Genomic DNA, 23,686 nt, shown 5'->3' with positions numbered 1-23,686 from the left:
AAAAATAAATAAATAAATAAATAAATAAATAAATAAATAAATAAAACCAAGATAAATTAGAGTAACAAGAACTTAAAACAAAAAGAAAGCAAACTCATATCTAAATAAATAAATAAATTAAGTTTAATACATTAAATATCTTGTTGAATCCCATAAGTAAACCAAAAAAAATATTGGAACATTCTCCAAAATGTAAACTTGCAAACCTGTAAACTTGTAAAGTGATAACAAATAACCAAATAACTAAAAAAACCATACCAGAAGATTGAAACTTATAATCAGAAAATTCTGTAAACACACTTTCAAAGAGTGTTTAGCATGCACAATTATCAGATCCATTTCTATCATCAATGACATTCAAATTGATCGTTTGTTGAGAAAGATCATTTTGCAAATTCTGTGACTTTTGGAGAGAAGGATCAGGTATCTTATTACCAATACCCAAGAAGACATCACTCACTTGTTCACCAGTTTTGGCACTTGTTTCATAAAACAACAAGTTCTCTTCTTCTGCCAAAGTTTTCCCTTCTTCGTATGTGATCTGTCTCTCAGATGCTAAATCTAACTTATTGCCAACCAAGGCTATTGTTATATCCTTTGAAGCCTGTTCGTGTAGCTCCTTCACCCAGTGTCTAGCCTTGATAAAGCTCTGGGGTTTGGTGATATCGTAAACAATCAACGCACTTTGGGCATTTCTGTAATACATTGGGGCCAATGAAGCAAATCTTTCCTGCCCAGCTGTGTCCCATATTTCAAACTTGATGGTCTTGTCATTGATTTTGCATCTCTGTGTTAAAAATGCAGCTCCAATAGTAGGCTCTTTGTTTTCTTGAAAGTCATTGGAAACAAACCTCAAAACCAAAGAGGATTTACCAACTGCTGCTTCTCCTAAGAGGACCAACTTGACAGAGATGGTGTGTGAGGATGAAGAGCTCATAAAAACAGAGAAATAGGCCAATACAAGCAGTGTTGGTATCTAGAAAACCTGTGTCTAGTAAAAGATATCCTCGAGGGCAAATATATAACCAAGTTCAGACCAGATTAAGGAGATCAAGCGATGAGCTTGAATCAACCACCGGAAGTAGAGGAACTAATGAGACGAAACAGTCTAAAGAGCCCAACAGTACCCCAGCAATAATACAGTGATGGAAGAGTTGGAATATAACAAAAAGTATTATTTATTACTTATCTAGTTCTGGAGGGACGTCGTTAAAGTCAGTTGGTATATAGAATGCAAATACTAAAGAAAAAATATGTAAAAAAGACTATCAGGATGAATTAAAGATTACTATTTAACTGTTTTTTTTATCTTTAATAAGGGCAAAGATCAGAGAGCCAACAGATATAAACAATATAAACAAACTAAAAGGAAATAATGAGGGAAAAAGGACAAAAAAATAATGGGAAGAAAACAAAGAATAAAGAACAAAAAAGGAGTTACGAATAAGAATTATAAAAATGTTAGAATTGAACAGACTATTTAATCAATTGATGGGAACAAATGTAGAATGGAGCCATCTTTGATATCATAATCAGCAAGAGTTTTATAATTTTCCAATGTTTCGCCATTGAATGATAGTTTTTGATTTTCCATTGGGATGTTTTCTTCATCTTGGATTTTGAATTTGATATATGAGACAGTTAGTTGCAAAGTTTCTAAAGATAATTTTATTGATTTGGAGAGGATTTTAATAATAATAGTCTTTTCACCAAGAGCTAGATTAGTTTTGAAATCATCAGTTGAGAAATCTCTATCTGAATCCATTGACCCAGCCCTTTTAGAGGACACATCAGACATCGGTTTAGTTGTCAATGAGTATTTCGTTTCAAGATTTTTAATAATTGAATCATTAAATTTATCATTAGAACTTGGGTAGCTGTTGATATCAATTTTGGGTAATTTTGGAACTTCAGGAGCATCAATGTCTGGAACAAAATTATCGTTTATGATAATAGTATCAAAATGTAATTTATCAGAGATTGTCTCCTTTCTATTTAATAAAGAATTACTAGAGTCAAAATTAAATGTTCCATTTTGTAGTTGATCAAATAGATGATCAGCATTTAATTTAAGACTTTTATGTTTATTTGAATTTTTTTGTTTATTGATTTTGTAACGATAATTGGAGTAATTGAGATTATTTTTGTCTTTAGCAACTGAGTTTTCATTATCATTATCATTACCATTTTCATTATCATTTTCATTATTATCGTTATTATTATTATCATTATTAACATTTTCATTATTAGAGGCATCTTGACCATTGAGTTGAATTTCCTTTTCTTCTTTAACATTTTCTAAATTGATTGAGCCATTTGTAAAGGATTGATTGCCTCTGGTTCGATTATTGTTGTTAATATCAGAATCTGAGTAAAATTTTTTATGTTTATTGGATAAATTTGGGTTTTGCAAAATTGAATCAATATTGTACTCTTTACTCAATTCTCGTACAATTTTTTCAATTTTATCAAGATTTCTAGATTGTTCATTGATAAAATTTGAAGGATTGTTTTGTTTATCATTAGCATTATCGTTAGAATTGGAATTTATAATATTATTGTTGCGATATAACTCAGGATCAGATTTGGAGAAAGAAGTTGAAATGTAAATGGATGGGTCTAATGTAGTTGGTAAAGGAGTATTAAGGGTGTCTAATATGGACTTATAATCATCATGATTATTATCTGTATTCTTTTTACTATCGTCGTTATCACCAACAAGTCCAATATCAAGGCCATTTGAGAGGGAGATTTTAGGTAAAAGAAATTGATCAGATGAGGTATTAGGGTTAAGGGAATAGGAAGAACTTGGGTTATTGCTGGGAGTAATAGTTAGGTTATTATCATTAACATCGAGCAAGTTTTTGTTGTTATTGGTGGTGGTGTTATTTTGATTAATACTATTTGTATTTGATTCTTCAGATATGGGTTGATTTAGATTTGAGAAATCTTTATTTTCGTTAAGAGTTAAGGAGTTTTGATTTTTTTTATGTAAAGAGGTATTTGAAAGGACAACCTTTAATATATTTGAAGAAGTTTGGGAAAATCTCCTTGATCTTGAAGGAGAAGAGGGAATCTTTCTTGTATTAGAGATGGAATCATTATTAAAGACCAAGGTTGAATCATTCATCGAGTCCTTATCGTTAGTGTTGTGAGCAATGTTAAGGTTATCAAATTTGTTGGTAATTTCATGATCTTCATTTGAATTGGGATTAGGGTTAATATTATTGGGATTATTATTGGGATGGGTATTATGGATAGGATTATCTTTAATTAATTTTGTGAATTTTGGTTTGTCTGTTTCAATTATTTTTGGTTTTGAATTTGAAAATAGTCTTTTAATTTTATATATGAAACGACCCATTGTTGAAGCAAAATTAGATTGAATAAAATTAGATGCAATGAGATAAAATTAGATAAAATTGGGTACAATTTATGTGAGATAAAATGAGGTGAAATTGAGACTGAGATAAAATGAGGTGAAATTGAGACTGAGATATGAAATGAGCTTATAATAAAAAGAATCTAATGCTTGTGACAATCTAATGTAGGATATTAAGAGCAATATATCATTAGTATATTTCCAGTATCTTCTTATATATCCAATTACAAAGTGAAATGTGATGAAGTTGAACCAAAAGATGTATAGGAGAGATGGGAAATAGTAGCAGCAATAGAAATGGATTGGTTTAAATCAGTAAGAACCAACAAAAAAAATTAGCTGATATTACGAGGTATTAAGAGATATCAACAGATATTAATAGATATTAATACTTATTAATAAATACTTATTAATATGGAGAGCAAATATGCCTTTAAGCAAAAAAACAGGCCAACAAAAAAGAGCAAAAAGGAAGACGATAGCTGATATGGAAAGTGATGGTATAAATCTAGAACTGACCTAGGGGAATAGGTTGAACAGAGAATAAGTCAAGCCCAGCTCCTTAGTGGATTCAGCTCACAAAAAACAACAAAAGTGAGATATTCTTTGTTTTAGAATTCAAGTTTGCAGTAGATTGAAAGAAAACTCTCAGCAAATCTCCAGAAGCAAATCTTTTCAAGACGTGAAATTTTTCGTTTGCCGGCAAATAAAAATCGCTCTTTAGGTCAAAAAGAGGACATAACAAGAGGACATAAAGAAAGGACATAAAGAGATGGGAAGTCAAAAAGGAGAAAAGTTAAAAATAACACCACTATTGAGCCAATGAGAAGCTGTGGGCTTAAAAGCTAGCAGTTCTGCGAGGAAAAGGGCAGCTGGAAGAGGAGGCCATTGGCTCAACGTCAGCTGTCTGTGGAGCTGTGTTTCTTGCGTCTGAACCAGAGGACAGTCGCAGAACAGTGGAAGAGCTTGCTGATGAACACCAATTCTCTCTTATCAGCTATTCCTCTTAGCAATTCTCTCTTCTCACCGGATTGGCTGCTCTGAGGCATCTGCTCCAACCTGCCAGGGCTCGTCAGTGAGAGGCTCGCAGCTTCTACTGGCACAGGAATGATCAGCAGCTAGCGAACTACCACAGGCTTACAAAAGCTGCTAGAACTTGCCAAAAGACTCCCACAAATTGACAAAAGGCTGCCAGAAATTGCCGGAAATCGACCACTTCTCCAGCGTATTATAAAAAAAATTGCAAAGCCCAAAAAAGTGAAAAAAAGCAACGGAAAAACACCACCGGCTTGGAACCAGCGCATAGTCACGCACAATCGCATTAGTGTGCAGCATGAGCTGCAGTACCAGCGTAGTGGTGAAAACCCAGCCATCTGTTTCCAATTTGTATCAATAAATTCAGTTCCAACCTCATTAAATGACAGTTCTAGTGTTTTTAGTTCTGGAAACAAACTGCTTTTAATGCCAGAATGCGTTAATAGATTATAACCCAGATTTAGAGATTTTGATCGGCGAGGTTCATTAATTTTTTCACCAATTGTTTTGGTTTTGGCTGTACATGGTAGACCTAATTCCTTTTTTGAACGCTCCAATTTTTTTATTAATTTATTCAATGCTATTATCAATTCGGCTTGTGATTTTTAAACCGGGTTTTGTAAACACATAAATCGGATGCTAGCCACAAAGCCTGTCAAATGTGCATATCATGCAGAGTTGAGACATATTTCTGCTTTATCTCCAATTAATCAGCTTCTGAAGGGGTTTCTTCACCATCCAATCAGCTTGCTTTTTCGAGTTTTACATTATGATTCAACCACATTCAAACAAATGAGCAATCTGAAATTATTATCAGGCATCAGAACAAAGAAGAACAACCTGTTTTTATTTTGCTACACAAAAAACACTATGAAATATCATTTTCAAGTTTTGAAATACTTTCTTTAAGTACATTTTGGAAATCATCAAAATTGTAGAAACTCAATTAATGCTTTCAATTATATTATTTGTCTTTTATTACAATTTTTTGCTTATTTCAAGTCACTAATTCTTTGGAACTTTAAGAGTATTCTATCTTGTAATTAAACAATGTTCAGTAGATGATATTTTAGTCAATCATTTACCACCTTCTAATTAATTACCTCTCAAATCAATATGGTTAATTTTTGGCAAATAATAATTTATATTTGATCGATTTTCATGATAATCCATAAGTTCAAAATTGGTAATTTTGTTTTCCAATAAGCTAAGAGAAGCTAAATTCAAAAATATTTTTTCTTTAATTTCGAATTTTATAAGGTTGAAAAATTTGCTAAAATTTATTGCAAAACATATTTAATGATTTCAAGCTAGAAAAATCAACACAATTTGAAATCTCAATTTTATCAATCTGATTGTAACTTAAATCTAATTCTTTGACATTTTTTAAGTTTTTTAAATTAAAAGTGTTTGCTATATTCCAATTTGAAACCAATGACTGGGCTCCAGTTAAATTCAGAACTAAACATATAAAGGTAATTTTATTAAATGATAAATCAAGGTATTTCAAATTTATTAAACCAGATAAATTTTTAATTCATCTAATATTATTATCAGATAAATTCAAATTGGTTAGGTTTTTTAAACTTCTTAAATAAGTTGAATTTTCAAATATATTTTTTGTTTTAACAATTTCACTATGAGATAAGTTTAAACTTTTCAATTTTTTTAAACCAAACAATGAAATAGTTTTATTATTTTCATCTTGAAATATATTCAAACTCTGAGGTTGAAATACATCATATTCCTCATCCTCACTATTAACAATGGCATTGGTCTTTTTATATATGAAATTGAATTTTATTAATAGACTTGTATTGTTCAACAAGAACAACTTAATTATGTTATTTAGAATTCGATCATTGGGTTGCTGGTCACCACTCCAAATTTTGAGCGAAATTGTCTTTAATTTTTTCTTTAACAGTATAATTTTTTTCAAAAACTGGATCTTTAATTGACCTGAAATCTACTCTTAAAAATAACTCTTCCAAATGATTTAAAAATTGAAAATTAAGTAAAAAAAATAATCTTTGGAATAGATGTATAGCCTGTATAACCTATATTCAACAAATTAATCCTCACAATTATAGCCATCCTAAGAACTTTTAATATAAACTGACTTAAATATTATGGATATAGCAATGTTTCTTATAGCCTCAGAAACAACACCAGAAAATCATTAACAGAAAAAGGCCACTGGTCTCTCTTTGTTAAAAATTGTTTTATTAAGAGATGAAATTCAAATAAATATAAAAGAAAAACCACTTCAAGATATAGGATATAAAGACTAAACTGCCACCGATATGGACCATTATGCACCGCCGCATTGTTGTTCTAGACCCACACAATCGGTTCCTACCTTAGATGAACAACCTGTACTGGCTGATATTTATTTTGCTAAATGCAAATAAGATTTCATTAATAACTTATTTGATTTTGATGTAGCCGAAGTTATTAATATCAACAGGTTGGGTGAGCAGTTTACTTTTTTGTGCCAAACACTGTTAGAGCTAAATGACAAAGTAGGTCATTTTGATACAATAGTTGACAAGGGTGGTTTTTAACTTCTTTTAATTCGCAATTCGCAATTCGTAATTCAACTTGAACATATTCCAAATACAGACCTCTTGAATAAACAATGGATTGTATCTTTGTTTTCTTATTTTTCAATACAACAATATTGGAATACACAAAGAGACAACTCTGAAGCAAAAGGAGCTCCCGGGTTATGACTGTCGAAATGCATGCGTATGCGTTCACAATGCTGCATTCATCATCACATCAAGCACAGATACATGCGTGTGCGTCCGAAAATACTGTATGGTTTTTCCAAATGATAACTCTCAAAATAATTGGTCTGGAGTTTTGATATTAAAGAGCAATTAATCTAAGGACAAACAATCTGAAAACATGGATTTGCACTAATTTCTCAAAAAGATCAAAAAATGGTCATACACTGAATGTGAGTACTGTATTACATACAATTCTGATGTTGTGTTACAATAAAAATTAAAACTATACTACATTCAAGTTAGCTTGATTTTATAATAAGAGTATTCTACCTCGTTCTATATTATTCAGAATGCTCTATAAAATTTCTCATTTTATAATAATTATATTATGATTTTTGCTAAAAATAACAAAACATGTAATTGAATAAACAACTATTCTTGAATAAATTCAAATTGAATTCCTTAGTCAAATGGACTATAGCTATAATTCATTAATTTGAAATATGAGTAGTACTCTAGCTAATCATCATAATTTCTTTGAAAAATCACAAAACACCAAGGTTTTTAAATTTGATATATTTATCTGCGAAATTTCATTCCAAAATAAATTCAAATAGTTAGACGGGTCAAACAAAAGAGATTATCAATTAAGCTGGTTTTTTTATGTTATAAATTTAACTCAGTTAAATTTTTGAAAACAAACAAATTTTTGATTGAATCTATCTAAGTATTGTCCTAGAACTCTAATTTTATTAGTTGCTTGCAAGAAAGATCCAAGAAATTTCCGAAGGAAGAAAATAAATTTGAAAATCAAGAATATTCAATGGCAACTACAGGAAAAAAAAAACTTTTAGTAAAGAAAATTGAAGCAGACAGGCTTTATGAGACTTTAAGTCTTACTGGTGAAGGTGTTAAGAAACTTTTTAAGAGAAAATTTAGAATGATGGTAACAAAAAAGGACACAGGCTTATTGTTCAAAATCCTCATTTTCGAGAATAACTATCTAAAAACCATCTCCAATTTGATAGTTTATTTATAACCATTGAATGTTCAATACGACAATATTTACTCAAAAAGTTTACTGAATTTAAAATATTCATCCAATTTAAAATCGAGGCTCTTAACAATATATTTTTAAATTGAAGAATAATTTTTTGGATGAAATCTTTGGAAATAGTAAGTTGAATGCTTGAGATACTTTATATACAAGATTTAACTACATCCTTTGCAAAATAATATAACAATTTTACCTGAGAACAAAGAAAACTTTTTCAGATTATATGTTTTAAAAGCAGAAAGATTTAAATAATTAAAAATTTTGTTGAAATTTCTACAAATTAGTTTTACTTGGATTTTTTTCTCAAGTTGAATGGATTATCAGAATAAAGAAGCCGCAAAGAACAGGGATAGAATTCCAAAAAATCATTACTTTCTAGTAAGTTATTTGATAGAGAAAGCACCTCCAATTGTTTTAGATTATTGAATTCTCCAAATTTCTTGAGTATATTGTTATTTAAAAAAAGTTGAATTAGATTTCCAGATATACTTTGCAACCAATCCACATTCTCCAATTGATTACAATCTAAAAATAAAAACCTAATTTCGGGTAAATATTCTCTGGGGGATTCGCAATTATCAACAAAATCTAAATTTATAACCTTATTTGATGATAATGAAAAACGAGTTAACTTTTGAAACATGCTTTTTTTAATTTTAAAAGTGGTCAAGAAGTTATTTGACAAATATAGTTCCTCTAAATCATTAAGATTGTCAAATGCTTTTTCGTTGATTGAATGAATCCTGTTTGAAGATGAATTTAAAACCTTTAATTTTATTAAAAATTCAATGGTGCTGGTTATTTCAGAGATCTCATTATATGATATATTTAAATGTTCAAGGTTATTGAATTTATCGAAATTAGATAGTTTATTTATTTTATTGTTATTCACGGTTAATTGTTTCATGAATGGAAAATCACTATTATTATCTATAATTATTTCTTTGATTTTATTGGAACTTAAATTCAAAACTTGAAGATTTTTCAAATTTGGAGATATATAAAATACCTTGATTACATTATTGTTTAATAATAATGTCTTTAACTGATTAAAATTCAATGATAAATCGATACATTTGATCTTATTGTTGGAAAGATCTAGAAATTCAAGATTCATCAAGTGATACGATCCACTAACAGCGTCTATTTGGCTGACGAAATTGCAATTGTTTATAGTTAAATTCTTTAAGTTTGCTAAACACAATATATTGTTGATTTCACTAATTTTGTTATATTTTAAATTCAAGTAATTCAAATTGGTTAAATCGAAATTGTCTTCGATTTGATTAATTTGATTCAATTCCAAATTCAAAGTTTTTAAGCTGGGTAAATCAGAAAAATCCTTTATGCTTGTGATGTTGTTATATTTTAAATCTAAAGTATTCAAAACCGTCAATTTTGACAAACTTTCTGTCATGCTAATCTGATTATAAGACAAATTTAAATGTTTTAAGTTTACCAGATTTGATAAGTTTTTGATTTTTATAATTTGATTATAAGACAAGTCTAAAAAGGATAGAAATAGTAAACCGGATAGATAATTAATTTCATCGATTTTATTATGTGATAGACTTAGAGCTTTTAAATTTATTAGATTTAATAAAAAATGCATTGAAGTAATTTGGTTATTAGACAAATCTAATATTTCCAATTGCAGTAAATTTGATAGACCCTGAGCCTCAGCAACGCTGTTTGTAGAAATGTCTAAATTCCTTAAATTTATTAAAGAGGACAAATCTGCAATGTCTTCGATGGTGTTATGGGATAAGTTTAAATTTTTTAAGTATATTAGGTTAGTCAAATTTTCTGCTGAATCAACACTACTCCATGTCAAGTTTAGTTTTTTGAGCTTGAACAACTCACAACACAGATTTAAATTAAACAAGATTGTTTCTGTGGTACTAGACAGAGAAGAAATGTAGTATTTAAACTCAAATAACGATAGAGTACGCGAGTTTTTCGATATTAATAACTGCAATAGTTCATTCATTTTTTTGGGCCAGACGTATCGATCATAAATTAGTAACGATATCGAATATAGTTGAACATTGTGCAAGATTAGTTTTGTAAGATCAGCAGAGCTACCTGCTATATCAATATCTGTCAAAAACAAATCCTTTAAATAGTTTTTAAAATAATTTATAAATAAATCTATGTTTTTTGGATCAACTCGTAAAATCGTTTCTGGTTCAAAAAACCAACTTTTTAAATAAGAATTAAAATGAACCGATCTGAACAAAATTGAGAGAGCAGTTTCTTGAATGAACTTGTAACCATGCAATGTAAATAACCAAAGCTTATCGAACCGTAAATAGAATAAGATATTTGCAAATAAATGAAGTGGCAAATCATATAAATCTGTTTTTAATCGACTTTCAACTTTCTCCAAATTGAACAGTAAGCAATTGTCGTCACTGGCATTATTTTTATTATTCTCGGCACACTGCATTTGACTAAGTCAATTAATATTGCAAACGTATCAAAATTAAAGACAATTCAAGAAAAAAACAACAGTTATGAGATCAAATAGTGAAGTAATGCCAAAAGAATACAAACAGATTTGGCCACTTCATGTTCAGTGTTAGCATTAGAAACTAGGGAGATTCCTGCTGATTGGATAATAAATTCTACTCAGAAGCGCTGGATGGGGAAGGTCTTATGTATGTACCGTTTGTACCACTCTTCTCTAGGGCTACAACATAGTCCTAGATGGCTCCGAAGCCAGTTCGTGCAGCCAGAAAAACAATACATCAGAAAATTGGCTGCAAGAACAGCAGAGGAAGCAAAACAACTACAATTATAATATTTTATTTTTATCATTATGAATTACTTTAGACCGATATAGAATTATATAAAAGGCGTTGTAATTTGACCAATTTCGAAAGAAAGGGATCAAGTTTTCCAATGCATATTTCTAGTTCTCTTCGAGTTTACATAAAAAGTCCCAAGTTACGGTCTTAGAGTGTACGCTCCTGAGAATCGGAATACAGGAAGCCCTACGGTTACGACTCACGACGGTCCGCGCGCAAAACAGCACATCTATATCAACACGTGATTGAAATTTACTGATCTGGATAAAACCGCTGTTGTGGATAGAGTCCCTCTACCAATGGAGTATTTTGATGAAGATGTTATCATCAACGACAGTCTGGACCAATTTCAAGCTCACAAATGAACAATCAAGTATTTATCAAATTATCGAACAGCACCCATAGCGCTCACGGAACTTTGTGTTCTCTTTTGTTACAATCATTCTAAATGTTTCCTCAAAAAGTTGATCAACACCTTTGCCAGTAAGACTTGAAGTCTCATAAAACCTCTCTACACAAAACTCTCTCAATTTAAATTTTCTTGCCAATTCATCTCCTTTTGCAGTAGTTACCATTGAATATCCATTTGCTCTCAATTCACTTCTTCTTTGTGCGCTCTTTCTTAGATCTGTCTTGCAAGCAACTAATACAATGGGAGTTTTAGGACAATGCTCCCTGACTTCAGACATCCATTTGAGAAGCACACTTTCAAGTTCTTGGGGCTGATCAACAGAATAACACACCAAAAACGCTTTTGCATCTGCATATGATAATTTTCTCAAATTATCGTAATCTTCTTGACCACCAGTATCCCACAAATCGAAACTGTGAGTTATACCATCTATGGTGGTGGAATGTTCCTTTTTGTAAAAACTTGCTGTTGTGCCCTCCTTGTCATTGTAATTATTTTCAAGATACCGACGAATCAAACATGTTTTCCCACATGCACTTTCACCAACCATAACTAGTTTGTTGGACATTTGGAATATATTATTTTTTGGTTGTTTGACAGTATTGTTTGATTTGGGAAAACAGGGCGTGATTTATAACTCTTGATTCAATAAACAAGATTTTTTTTCGAACGAAAATAGCCCAAATCTCATCCTTAATATTCATATAAGAACTTAAGAGTTCATTTTAACTTAAAAAGACCACTAAGTGATATAGATATACCCAAAAGCTCTAGTATTAAAGCCATATGTAAATATACTGGTATTTTATTCTATTAAAATAAATTTGGCCATTTTGGTATCATTTTCTATTTTCTTTTCAGTTTAGCGACCCAAAAGATGAATACCCAATTGATTTTTTGCTAGAATGTCAATTTTTCGTTTAAGGTTTTTGGTATAAATATACTGTATAAATTATACGAAAAAATAAAAATTTTATCAAATCTGATTAAAAAAACAGCTATTTTGGTTTACTTTTTTTGCTGGTTTTCCTGTAACTCATTAACTCGTAACTGGTTGCAGAAAAGCAATAAAACAAAACCTGTTCTCAAAAGTTCTACATTTAATGTTAACAATTATCAAATGTTAACCTGAATATAACAAGTTAGACCCTCAATGTGTCAATAAATAGACAATAAATATACTGTTGAACAGAATGAACCACATATTAAAAACTGAAAATGAACATGATTATGAAAAATTTGTTCCCATTTAGCTGGATACAATATCTGCATATAAATGCAAGCAGCACGATATCCTTAGCTATGGATATCTTTTTTATTTTTTATTTTTTATTTTACTGATGAAAGATTTTGTAATCAGGGAAAAGAAGTGATTGATTGAAAGTGTCACAAAACACACCGAATAATGATATCTGTGTTTACAAGGAGCTCTTTAGAGTTATACAACATTAACAAACATGTATTTTTGACAAATGCACTAACTTCATTAAACAGAAGAAACCGACATGACATAAGGGGCAAGTCAAAAAGAGTTCACAGTTATGATGAATGGAAAATCAAAAATGAAAAAAAACAATCGATAAAGAAGCTCGATAAAGAGATAGCTTATAAAAATTTGGATGTTTCTCAAAATAAAACATGGATTGCTGATCCGATTGCTAAAAGAATGTCAAAGAAAATCTTGTCTTCTGTTTCTCTTGAGAAATGTCTTTCAAAACAAGAAAATAGTCACTTGAACGCCGATAATTTTGGTGGTATTTTACTTGAATCAGTGAATGTATTGAAATCAAAATTTCGTAATAAAGAGTTTGATCATCATAAGCCTTTGAAAGATTTGATGCTTTCATCTTTGGAAGATAAAGAGTTTGGCAAGTTAGTTACCACACACAGCCCTGATGCAGTATCAGAACTAGAGTCTACTTTAATCAATCAAATAAATAAATCAACGCCAGAGAGGTTGAATGAATATGATTTGAGTTTTGAAGATTATATCAATCCATCAATTTCCAAATTGCTTGATATTCTTTATTTTATAGGATCCAGAAAGACACCAAAATCAACAGTTTCAAATTATGATCCATTAAAAAACATGAATGAACAATTTCAAAAAATTTTAGAAATTGTTTTCTATAATATATTAAGAAATAAATTGACAATTTTTACTCCTTCTAATGGGTTATCTATAGACATGTCTAATCCTGCTGAATGGTTTCCATTAGCAAGAAAATTTCATCGAAAAATTTTTATGCACCTTGGACCAACTAATAGTGGTAAAACTTATAATGCATTGCAGAGATTAAAAAATGCTAAATCTGGGTTTTATGCGAGTCCATTGAGATTATTAGCCAGAGAAGTATACGAAAGATTTAAATCGGAGGGAAGAAGATGTAATTTAATAACTGGAGAAGAAATTATATTGGATTGTGATGAGTTTGGTAATCCTGCGCCAATATCAAGTGGAACAATTGAGATGTTATCTACCACACAAGAATATGATGTAGTAATTTTGGATGAAATTCAAATGCTTGGTAATGAGCAAAGAGGTTGGGCCTGGACTAATGCGTTGCTTGGTGCTGTTGCAAGAGAAGTTCATCTTTGTGGTGAGGAGACAGCATCAGATATTGTACGAAATTTGGCTGAATTATCTGGAGAACCTGTTTTTGAAACTCGATACAAACGATTAGGGAAATTACGAATTGAAAATAAACCGCTTAGCTCTCAACTAAATGCTCTACAGAGAGGTGACTGTATTGTTTCATTTTCTAAAAAGTCTATATTAAGTTACAAGTCTAAAATTGAAAAGGAAACGGATCTAAAATGTGCAGTGATTTATGGAAATTTACCACCTGAAATTAGAACTACTCAAGCAGCCGGATTCAATAGTGGCGATTATGATGTTTTAGTAGCGTCAGATGCGATTGGTATGGGATTAAATTTAAAGATTAATAGAGTCGTCTTTTCTCAATATAAAAAATTTGACGGAAATGAGAAAAAACCATTAACAGTTTCAGAGGTTAGACAAATTGGTGGCAGAGCTGGAAGATTTAAAGTTAGTCCTCTTTCGAATTTGGTTAATGGTAACAAAGGTAGTGATTCCGATAATAATAAAGTGGAAAATATTGATATCAATAAAGATGATATAAAATATGGATATATATCGGCATTTTCTAATGAAATATTAAATCATGTTAAAAATTCGTTTTTAACAAGAACTACACCAATAATGAAAGCTTGTTTATGGCCTCCGGATAATATATGGGCACAATATATTTCTGAGTTTGATTCGGATACATCATTATATTCTATTATTGAATCATTTGAAAAGATTATTAGAGGAACAAGGCATTATTTTGCATGCGAGATTTCGCAGCGATTAGAGTTAACTAAAATATATCAAGATACTCCATGGTTTCCAATGACCGATCAAATTCGATTATCAAATGCACCAGCTGGTACACGTAATCCAGAACAAATTAGGGTTTTTGTTGAGTATTGTAAAGCGATTGCGTTTGGAGAGAGAAAAAGTATATTTGATTTCAATGATTCAATACCATTTGGAGTGTTATTAAATGAAAGAGAGTTAGAAGATGTGTATGAAATTGAGTATAAAGAGTTATTAGGACTCGTTAATCAATATGTCAATTTAAGTCTTGATGCGTTTAAAATGGACGATGAGGGCAAACAGAGGTTATCAACATTGGAAGATATTCATAAAGCAATTTTACTTTTCAATTGGTTAAGTTATAGATACCCCACAATATTCATTGATAGAGAACACGCAGTTGAGTTGAAAGAATTGTGTGAAGCAAACATTACAGCTGAATTAAAGAAAACATATGATAATCAAAACAAGATTAGGCAGAAATTATATGAAAAAGCTGGTATCAAAACTAATACAAGTGGAAACACCAAGAACAATGAAATCAAAGCTCAGTCCATAAATGCGTAGTTAATGAGTAAAATATTTATTTCATTTAATGCGTTATAGGAATTGTAAATATTTATAAATATATATATAGGATTATTGGTAATGTAACATATCAAAGAAGATATGTTCTTAAAAAGTAGTCTCAAATAATACAAGCTTAAGACACAACAAAAAGATGAAGCAAGTAATAAATAGAAAGAAAGTGTAAGAAAGCAAAAAAATGATTTTGCCCAGGATCGAACTGGGGACGTTCTGCGTGTTAAGCAGATGCCATAACCGACTAGACCACAAAACCACTTCTTATATCCTGGGTTTACCTTCTGTTATAAGAGCCAAAAATAAACACGTGCTTTTCTTTAAACCGGACAACCACACCGGATTACACAAGCGGAAGATTATTCCATCAAAGTTACTCCGCATTCTCCAACCACGACACCAATCCCGTTAGCACAGGGGCTATGGCTAATCTTGGTATTTCTATTGTTTGTGCTTACTAAGCCGTGCATAACTCCGCCGAGAGCTCTTTGCTCCTTTTAAAACAGGTCTTGTTTGTTTTTGGCTTTGTCTTGGAATAATCGCTTTTTTCTAGTATAAATACCGGATCTGCTCGATTACATTGCTATTAGTTTTATCCATTCAATTCAATCCAGCTCTACTCAATCTAACTCTACTCAATCTAACTCTACTCAATTCAATTGTATTATCTTCTACTGTATTATATCCACAATGGCAGGATATCCCCAAGTTCTTGGAGGCGTTACCAGAAAACTCTCTGATTCAGTCACCATTCATTCAACTCCATTCAAGAGAGCAAACTATTTCAACTTCGGTGCTAGAATGGCTATTCTTGAATTAAATAAATCTGATGAATATGTTATTTGGTCTCCATTACCAATGTCTGAGGAGTTCAGAAATTGCTTGAAATACTCTGGTATCAATAAAGAAAACGACAATGTGATCAACGATGATAACTTTAGTCAATTTAATAACAAAGTTGTTGCTATTATTGTTCCTGATAATGAACATTTATTATCTATTCGCCAAAACTTAAAGGGAAAATTCTTTCCAAATTCAAAAATCATTGGTATGAACGATTTAAAAAATCTATCAAATAACGATCTTAACTTAATCGATATTAAGTTTGACTCTAATTTAGCCAATAAAATTGTCAAAAGAGATCAATTAAGGACCGATTTAAATATTTCAAATCAAAATATAATAAATGATTTAGAGTTTATCTATCTTAATGGTCACGAAAACAAAGAATTGCTCATGTTACACAAATCTTCAAAGACTTTATTCCAAGCTGATTTATTATTTAACATCGAAAGCAAATATAGTGAACAATACTCATACAATTTGTCATCCAGTCCATTTTTTTCATCTAATAACAAAGATAATTTCTTCATTTATCCAAAATCACCCTTAAACGATAACTTTACCAATCATAATCCCAACTCTTATTCCAGTTTCTTGACAAGGTTTTTGCAACCAAATTCCTCATTGTTCAAAAATATTTTTGTAAAAAAATTATTGTTTCCAATCAAATCTGAAAACAATAAACTTGCAATTAAACAAATTTATGATGATTGGAATTTTGATAATATAGTTTTATGTCATGGTAATGTCATTGAAAAAACAGGTAGAGATGTATTTTTCAATGTTTTCAATGACTATTTGAAATAACAACTATAATAAGTATAATAAGTATAATAAGTATAATAAGTATAATAATAAGTATAATAATAAATAAATATTTAATATTTTTAAGTGCTTTTTTTTACCGATTTTCTTGAATCCCGACTTTTGTAGTTTTTATTGTTGTATACACTTTAAATCAACATTTCTCTTTTCAGGACATACAAAAATAAGGAACAAAAAACTCAATTACACCCATTGGTTTGTAATATAATAAATATTAAATCCAACAAAAAGTTTTGTTTTGTCTCTTATTAAATTTAATACCCTGGTTAAAACCACCACTCTTGCATCTAATTTTGATCATAAGATCAATTATAAAAAGTCTTAATACTCAGAATAATAATAATACAATCTTCGTCCTTAATGTGAGTTTTCTTTCCTCCAGGGTTTTCTCACATCCATGGTAAAATTACAGGGACAGTTTTTGTAGTTTATATACGGACTAATAAACAGCACCATGCAAGAACCCCAATAGGTGTGTTCTTAGCAGTTATTTTTAAAAAAAAAAGAAATAATACAATTATTGTCAATCCATTCAACGAAATGGATACTCGACTAAAACCAAACATACAAAGTTTACCATTCATATTCATCGAGACAATATTATCTTACTTACCTTTGAATCAAATTTGGTTATTTACCTTACATGACAACAAATTTGTCCAGAGGATTGCTTTATCAATTTTATTTAATTCCATTTATTTCTAAAACTATCCAACTTATAGAAAATTACCAAATCCATTATGGATTACAACTAAAAATATCAAGTTATTAAAATGTAAAATCAGGAATTACTCAAAGTTTTTATATTTAACAAATGATGATATACCACCAATCATGTCGAACAATTCCGACACTGCTTTGTTATCAAAATTAAATTTAAAATCAATCACTTTCAAATTTTTATATCAACTGCTTTTGGAATTAGAATGATCTGAGGATATGAAGAACTTATTTAAGTCATTATTATCCGAGAATTCAGCTACTTTAGAATGATTTGAGGTTTTTTTTCTGGGTCAATCTTTGGATAAAATTCTATCAAATTCAAATCGGTATCACAAATTGAATAATCTTAAAAAATTAAAACTACAAAACTGCCATATTGATTCAACATAAAATTTAACAGACTTAAATTTTTCATTTAATCAATTTTTCACAACTGGAGATCTATCAAATCTAAAGAATTTAAACATCTTAAATTTATCTCATAATCAAATTATATCAACAAAGTTTTTATTACCACTATTAAATTTGAGAAAACTCGATTTATCATCTAATAGAATCGATAAAATTGATTATTTTAACCATTTAAACCTTTTAAAAAAGATAAACTTGGAAGATAATAAGATTAGTAAAATTGAAGGTTTGAGTAAATTAAGAAACTTGAATGAATTAAATAATTTGAATGAATTGTGCCATACTCCTAATCTTAGATATTTAGATTTATCAGTTAATAGGATTAAGCATTTTAATTCATTTTTGGATTTTCATAAACTTGAAACATTACATTTATCATTTAATTTACTTAAAAAATTTCATTTAAATAAAAATTTTGAGAATCTTAAGTATTTAGGTTTATTCAATAGTAAAATCAATGAGTTTATCATTGATAACCATTGTGTTTTTTTCATCAAAAATTTTGATTTTAGATAGTAATAATTTAAGCAAATTAGATGGGTTTAACAAATTCATCTATCTTGAAGAATTGATTTCGAGCAGAAATAACATAAGCCAAATTAATGACATGATTAACTTCAAATCACTAAAGACTAAAAATATTATATTTATCAAAAAATCAAATCAAATCAGTCACAAAAAATACATTTGACAAGCTTGATCAATCGAAAAAACTATTTAGAAACAAATTTGTTAGAAAAGTTTGAAATTAACAATAATTCTTTAAAAAACCTAGAAGGCAATAGATTGAAAACATTCAGAAATTTTGAAAATTCGAGGAAACTAAATTTTCTTGAGTTCATGCACAATCAGTTGAAAACCAAGGAGAACTTGAAGTTTTATTTGTATATTCCAAATGTAGTTTATGATGGTAATCCTTCTAATCTATCAAAAGAACAGAAAGCGGTTGAAAATTCCCAATAAGATTTATCAAACATACCGGCGCAAATTATATGCAGACAATATATAAAACATATAAATACATTAACATGCATAAAATTTGCGTATAATATATAAACAATCACCGTCATATGAGCCGAAATCCTGTAGACTTTGTATTTCGCAACTTTTTTGAGTCTATTCAGTCTGGAAATAACTTGATGGATTCCTTTGGTAAAACACTGTTTAATTATGGAAGTCATCGCTGGATCTGAAATAAAGCTAGTGTCTCACAGCTTTCCATATCAACTTTACTCAGCTCTTAATCTATAGCAGTAGTCACTAGCAAATTTTATGAGTTCAAATTAAGTGAGCCAAAGAACCTTTTATTATCAGATTATTACTATCCACAATCCTGATGAAAATGAATCAGTCGTTTAGCATATAAAAGATCATAATAACCGTTTGATGAACTTCAAAACTACATCGTCTAATAAACCGAAACAGAAACAAATGGAATTGTGCTGAATGATGATTAAATGTAGCATCCAGTTCAAATGAACTATTATATTTTTGTAATAACACCTTTGTTGGGCTCCATTTAGAATGAATTTATCAAATCTCTGGTTTTTATTTCCGATTTTTTGTTTCGCACCGCTTAAAACGTGATGAATTTCGTTTATGTATAAGGATGAATTATTCACTTGAAATACAGTCGAAAAAAAACATCTCAAAGATTCATTATTAATACAAAAATAGAGACTGGACACAGTAAAAATAACAATCATAGTGAAAACAAATCGGTTAACTCATCTATTAAATTTGAAATAGGCTCCCAAGCAAGCCTATATGATTTGTCCTTTTATTTTATTAAAAGCATCCTTTCCTTCTTACCTATGAATAAAATTTGGTTATTCACATTACATGATAATGAATTGATCAAGTATATATCACTATCATTGTTGTTCGGTTCAGTAACTTTTAAATATTTTCAACAAAATATGTTTCTGGCACATGAAAAGTATTTACGTATTGATTTAATGCACATAAATCTGTTTGATAGCCGGTCTTTAAGTCATTTAGAAAACTTGTTTGTGACTGACAAAGATATGGAGTGCGATATTGAAAACCTCGAAAATCTTTTGTTATTGAAAACAAAAATAAAAAATTTTTTTTTGATACTATATGATGAATATCACTGGTCAGCAAAAGTGAGAAAATTTTTAAAATTGTTAATATCAGACGATCTAACCAATTTAACGTCGTTTAATTTATTTTCTTTTAGTGGTGATCTGCCTTATGCTTTAGAAAATATTTCATTTAATATTAATCAATGTAGTTGTTTGGTCAATCTTAGGGAATTGGATTTATAATTTTCTGTGCTAGTATCAATGAAGAATATATTTCATATAGTAGATCCATGGGAATTCAACCTGGATTCAAACAAAAGCAATAAAATCAGGGGATTATTTTATTCAAAAAGTTTAGAAATATCGCACTTAAGTTCAAATAGAATTAGCCAAATTGAAAATCTATCTTATTTGATAAATCTAAAATGCTTAAATTTATCAGAAAATAGAATCTGTGCAATTGAAAACTTATCTAATTTGGTTAACCTAACAGGTTTAGATTTATCCATAAATAAGATTGGTAAAATTGAAAATTTGTCTAGTTTGATTAATCTAACGAATTTAGATTTGTCCTCGAATAATATTGATAAAATTGAGAACTTGTCTAAATTAATCAATTTAAAAAGTTTCAATCTATCTCATAATAGAATTGATTCAATCCAAGCTCTGTCCGATTCGGTCAATTTGGTCAATTTAAATCTTTCATTTAATTTTATTGTAGAATTAAATTACTTGTGTGATCTAATATGTTTAAAGGATTTAAATATATCGTATAATGGAATAATAAAAGTTGGATGTAATTTAGATTTGGAAAAGTTAAAAAATTTAAATCTTTTACACAATAAACTCGCCAAAATTGAAAAAATATCAAAATTGAAAAACTTAGAATATTTAAATCTTTCATATAACGAGATTACCAAAATTGAAAACATATCTAATTTTGTTAGTCTAAAATATATCAATTTGAAAAAAAATGCAATCAATAAGATTGAAAATCTATCTAATTTAAAAAATTTGAAAACAATAAATTTACTGAAGGCTTATATTTTGGGGGATATCAATGATTCTAGCGAGTTAATCAATTCAGGGAATCTTAAAGATCTAGACTTATCAGAAAATGAAATAAAATCTGTTGATTGATATCCTATGCGTTCTTTGCATAATTATACAGCCCAAAAGCATTATCATACTGATACATACACACTAACGCAGACTGTAATGCATAAGGTTCTGGTGCTGAATAGACCACCGTCTAGAGTTCGACAAACCGTGCTCGAATGAATTTTCATACGAAGCATCGTCGGCTTGTCGACAATTTGCCACAAAATTCTGAGGGTCGAATCCCGGAAGTTACCCTTCCGTTGACCGTCCATTTGTTGAGATTCGGCACACGTGATTAAAATTCAGCTAGCATACTTGTTTGTACGTATCCTTATTTCCAAGGGGAAACGAGCTTTCCAGACGTCACGTTACCCACCTTAGAAAGGATAGACTCTCAAGACCATTTACAAAGCTTCTGCAAGAAACCAGTTTATTTACCGAACTATAAATAACCATAACACTGAATAGAAGCTTTATCAATGGTGGACACAGCGACAGCAGAAACCCAATTGTTGAACCAACTGATGAGATAAGTGATTGACTAGAAGAAAGAACGCTTACTGCTTGCCATTTTATATTATCAATGTTACTATGTCCTTTCTGGTCTTTGATAAGCTTTGGCTATTTACATGGCTGGATGACAAGTTGATTCAGAATAATTCAGTATAACTTTTGTTCAACGTTATTTTTTCAGATATATTTGGTGGTTATTTCTGCTTACAACACAGTAATATTTTTTATATTAAATCTACCGAAACAAATCTATTTGCAAAACCATTTGTTGGATCGCACCAAACACCTATTAATAAAAACGATCGCTATAGGATCTGATAGTAAAAAGCTTGGACGACTTTTTGCAGTGAAACCTGATTTCGAGTTCTGGTAATTGATTGTGAAGCAATTTAGTCAGAGGATATAAATAACATGTTCACTTTACTAATATTAAAAGTTTCATTCACTTCAATGCATTTCTAACTCACGTCTAATTATTATGTGATTCCTATTGGGTATCCAATATTTTTGAGATTTATTCAGTCCGTTAAAGTCTTCAATATCGAAAAACTTATCTTCAAGAACTGCACAATCACATTAATCAATGCTGTCTTCAACTTAACAGAACTTATACAATTGAATTTGGACCACAAGACCAGCAAAATTGGTGATTTACCTTGCTTTGTACATCTAAAAAGTTTGAATTTAATCTCAAATGAATTCAGCGATATTGGAAGTCTATTGAGCGTAGTATTCTTGAGGATTTTGGATCCATCAGGTCAACAAAGTCCCTATTGAATATTATGAGCTTGAAGTTTTTGGATTTTTCATATAATTCTATTGTTGGAATAAAATACAAATACAGACACATTGTTTAGACTTCTAAAAGCATCAACCAGATCGACCATTCATATAAATAGCATACATGATTAAAAATATTTAAAACATTTAAACTTGCAAACCAACAAAATTGAAGAAATGTTCCATTTATCATATCTAGGCGGCTTGAGTAGATTGTTTTTCTTGGGTAATGAGATTATAGAAATAAAAGATCCATTCAACTTGATAGACTTAAGATATTTAGAAATTCCAGTTAGCTGAATCTGAAGCACTGGCAAATTATATAATCCAAAATGTTTACATAAAATTCACATAACTACAGAAAAATAAAATGTAACAAACATATGTTGTTTATTTTGTAAATTTTAATTTCTGGCTAGAGTTTTTGGCAAAAACTTTAACTGATGGAACTTTATATGACATAACATATATTACAAAGTTGAATAATGATTTCTAAAAGTAATGGAAGAGATGTTTGAGATCAAAATCAAGAAAGAAAATGTATTTATTGTAATAAATTATAATTATGATGAATTAAAAGCAAGAACTAAAAAAATTTTATTATAAAAAATATTAGATAAGTAAAGCAGCAAGACCAGCTAAAAAGGCTGCACCAGTAACTTGGAGTTTATCAGCACCACCTGTATATTCCGAAAGAGAAATGGTGGTTGAACTAGCACTGGCTTTTGGAGCAACAGTTTCAATAGATTGCTCAAATAAAGTGGATTTGATTGAAGTGGAATTGTCATCAATAGATTCAGATGCTGGTGATTTATCGCCAGAAGATTTATCACCAGAAGATTCAGATACTGATCCAGTTGGTGATGATTCTGCTGGAGATGATTCTGCTGGAGATGACACAGCTGGAGAAGATTCTGCTGGTGATGATTCAGCTGGTGATGATTCAGCTGGTGATGACACAGCTGGTGATGACACAGCTGGAGAAGATTCTGCTGGTGATGACACAGCTGGAGAAGATTCTGCTGGTGATGATTCTGCTGGTGATGATTC

The 23,686-nt window shown here is 30.0% G+C and overlaps 10 protein-coding genes and 1 non-coding gene across 11 annotated transcripts; 5 read left to right on the top strand and 6 right to left on the bottom strand.

Moving 5' to 3' along the window:
* Positions 1-313: 313 nt before the first annotated feature.
* Positions 314-937, bottom strand: ASCRUDRAFT_6400 (Rab family GTPase; the record flags this gene model as incomplete). The annotated part of the gene is made up of 1 exon (XM_020191336.1): positions 314-937. The coding sequence occupies one exon, from the start codon at positions 935-937 to the stop codon at positions 314-316; it is 624 nt and encodes a 207-aa protein (XP_020049039.1).
* Positions 938-1,498: 561 nt separating this feature from the next.
* ASCRUDRAFT_21999 (ubiquitin-like domain-containing protein) lies at positions 1,499-1,699 on the bottom strand (the record flags this gene model as incomplete). Its single annotated transcript, XM_020189720.1, has 1 exon — positions 1,499-1,699. A coding segment is annotated over one exon (201 nt), but the record flags the coding sequence as incomplete, so codon positions are not given.
* A 6,793-nt stretch (positions 1,700-8,492) lies between these two features.
* Positions 8,493-10,196, bottom strand: ASCRUDRAFT_68566 (leucine-rich repeat domain-containing protein; the record flags this gene model as incomplete). Its single annotated transcript, XM_020191543.1, has 1 exon — positions 8,493-10,196. One exon carries the CDS (start codon positions 10,194-10,196, stop codon positions 8,493-8,495), a length of 1,704 nt encoding a protein of 567 aa, XP_020049037.1.
* Positions 10,197-11,383: 1,187 nt separating this feature from the next.
* ASCRUDRAFT_74210 (cell division cycle 42) lies at positions 11,384-12,465 on the bottom strand. The gene has a single exon (XM_020192600.1). The coding sequence runs from the start codon at positions 11,994-11,996 to the stop codon at positions 11,397-11,399; it is 600 nt and encodes a 199-aa protein (XP_020049036.1). The 5' UTR covers positions 11,997-12,465; the 3' UTR covers positions 11,384-11,396.
* Positions 12,466-12,799: 334 nt separating this feature from the next.
* On the top strand, positions 12,800-15,524 carry SUV3 (ATP-dependent RNA helicase SUV3). Its single transcript, XM_020192599.1, has one exon. The coding sequence runs from the start codon at positions 12,834-12,836 to the stop codon at positions 15,375-15,377; it is 2,544 nt and encodes an 847-aa protein (XP_020049035.1). The 5' UTR covers positions 12,800-12,833; the 3' UTR covers positions 15,378-15,524.
* Positions 15,525-15,577: 53 nt separating this feature from the next.
* Positions 15,578-15,651, bottom strand: ASCRUDRAFT_t14. The gene has a single exon. It is a non-coding gene; the product is annotated as a tRNA-Val (tRNA).
* Positions 15,652-15,899: 248 nt separating this feature from the next.
* Positions 15,900-17,230, top strand: ASCRUDRAFT_123191 (uncharacterized protein). The gene has a single exon (XM_020188917.1). The coding sequence runs from the start codon at positions 16,083-16,085 to the stop codon at positions 17,040-17,042; it is 960 nt and encodes a 319-aa protein (XP_020049034.1). The 5' UTR covers positions 15,900-16,082; the 3' UTR covers positions 17,043-17,230.
* Positions 17,231-18,630: 1,400 nt separating this feature from the next.
* Positions 18,631-19,091, top strand: ASCRUDRAFT_74207 (uncharacterized protein). The gene has a single exon (XM_020192598.1). The coding sequence runs from the start codon at positions 18,652-18,654 to the stop codon at positions 18,883-18,885; it is 234 nt and encodes a 77-aa protein (XP_020049033.1). The 5' UTR covers positions 18,631-18,651; the 3' UTR covers positions 18,886-19,091.
* ASCRUDRAFT_123184 (uncharacterized protein) lies at positions 18,992-19,470 on the bottom strand. The gene has a single exon (XM_020188915.1). The coding sequence runs from the start codon at positions 19,373-19,375 to the stop codon at positions 19,097-19,099; it is 279 nt and encodes a 92-aa protein (XP_020049032.1). The 5' UTR covers positions 19,376-19,470; the 3' UTR covers positions 18,992-19,096.
* A 643-nt stretch (positions 19,471-20,113) lies between these two features.
* On the top strand, positions 20,114-20,485 carry ASCRUDRAFT_79392 (uncharacterized protein; the record flags this gene model as incomplete). The annotated part of the gene is made up of 1 exon (XM_020194370.1): positions 20,114-20,485. The coding sequence occupies one exon, from the start codon at positions 20,114-20,116 to the stop codon at positions 20,483-20,485; it is 372 nt and encodes a 123-aa protein (XP_020049031.1).
* On the top strand, positions 20,203-21,490 carry ASCRUDRAFT_123186 (L domain-like protein). The gene has a single exon (XM_020188916.1). The coding sequence runs from the start codon at positions 20,504-20,506 to the stop codon at positions 21,380-21,382; it is 879 nt and encodes a 292-aa protein (XP_020049030.1). The 5' UTR covers positions 20,203-20,503; the 3' UTR covers positions 21,383-21,490.
* Positions 21,491-23,686: the final 2,196 nt, after the last annotated feature.

Source organism: Ascoidea rubescens (assembly GCF_001661345.1).
Source record: "Ascoidea rubescens DSM 1968 unplaced genomic scaffold ASCRUscaffold_2, whole genome shotgun sequence".
Classification (NCBI taxonomy): Eukaryota; Fungi; Ascomycota; class Saccharomycetes; order Ascoideales; family Ascoideaceae; genus Ascoidea; species Ascoidea rubescens.
Note: the sequence above shows the minus strand (reverse complement) of the source record. Positions and strands in the feature narration are given on the sequence as shown.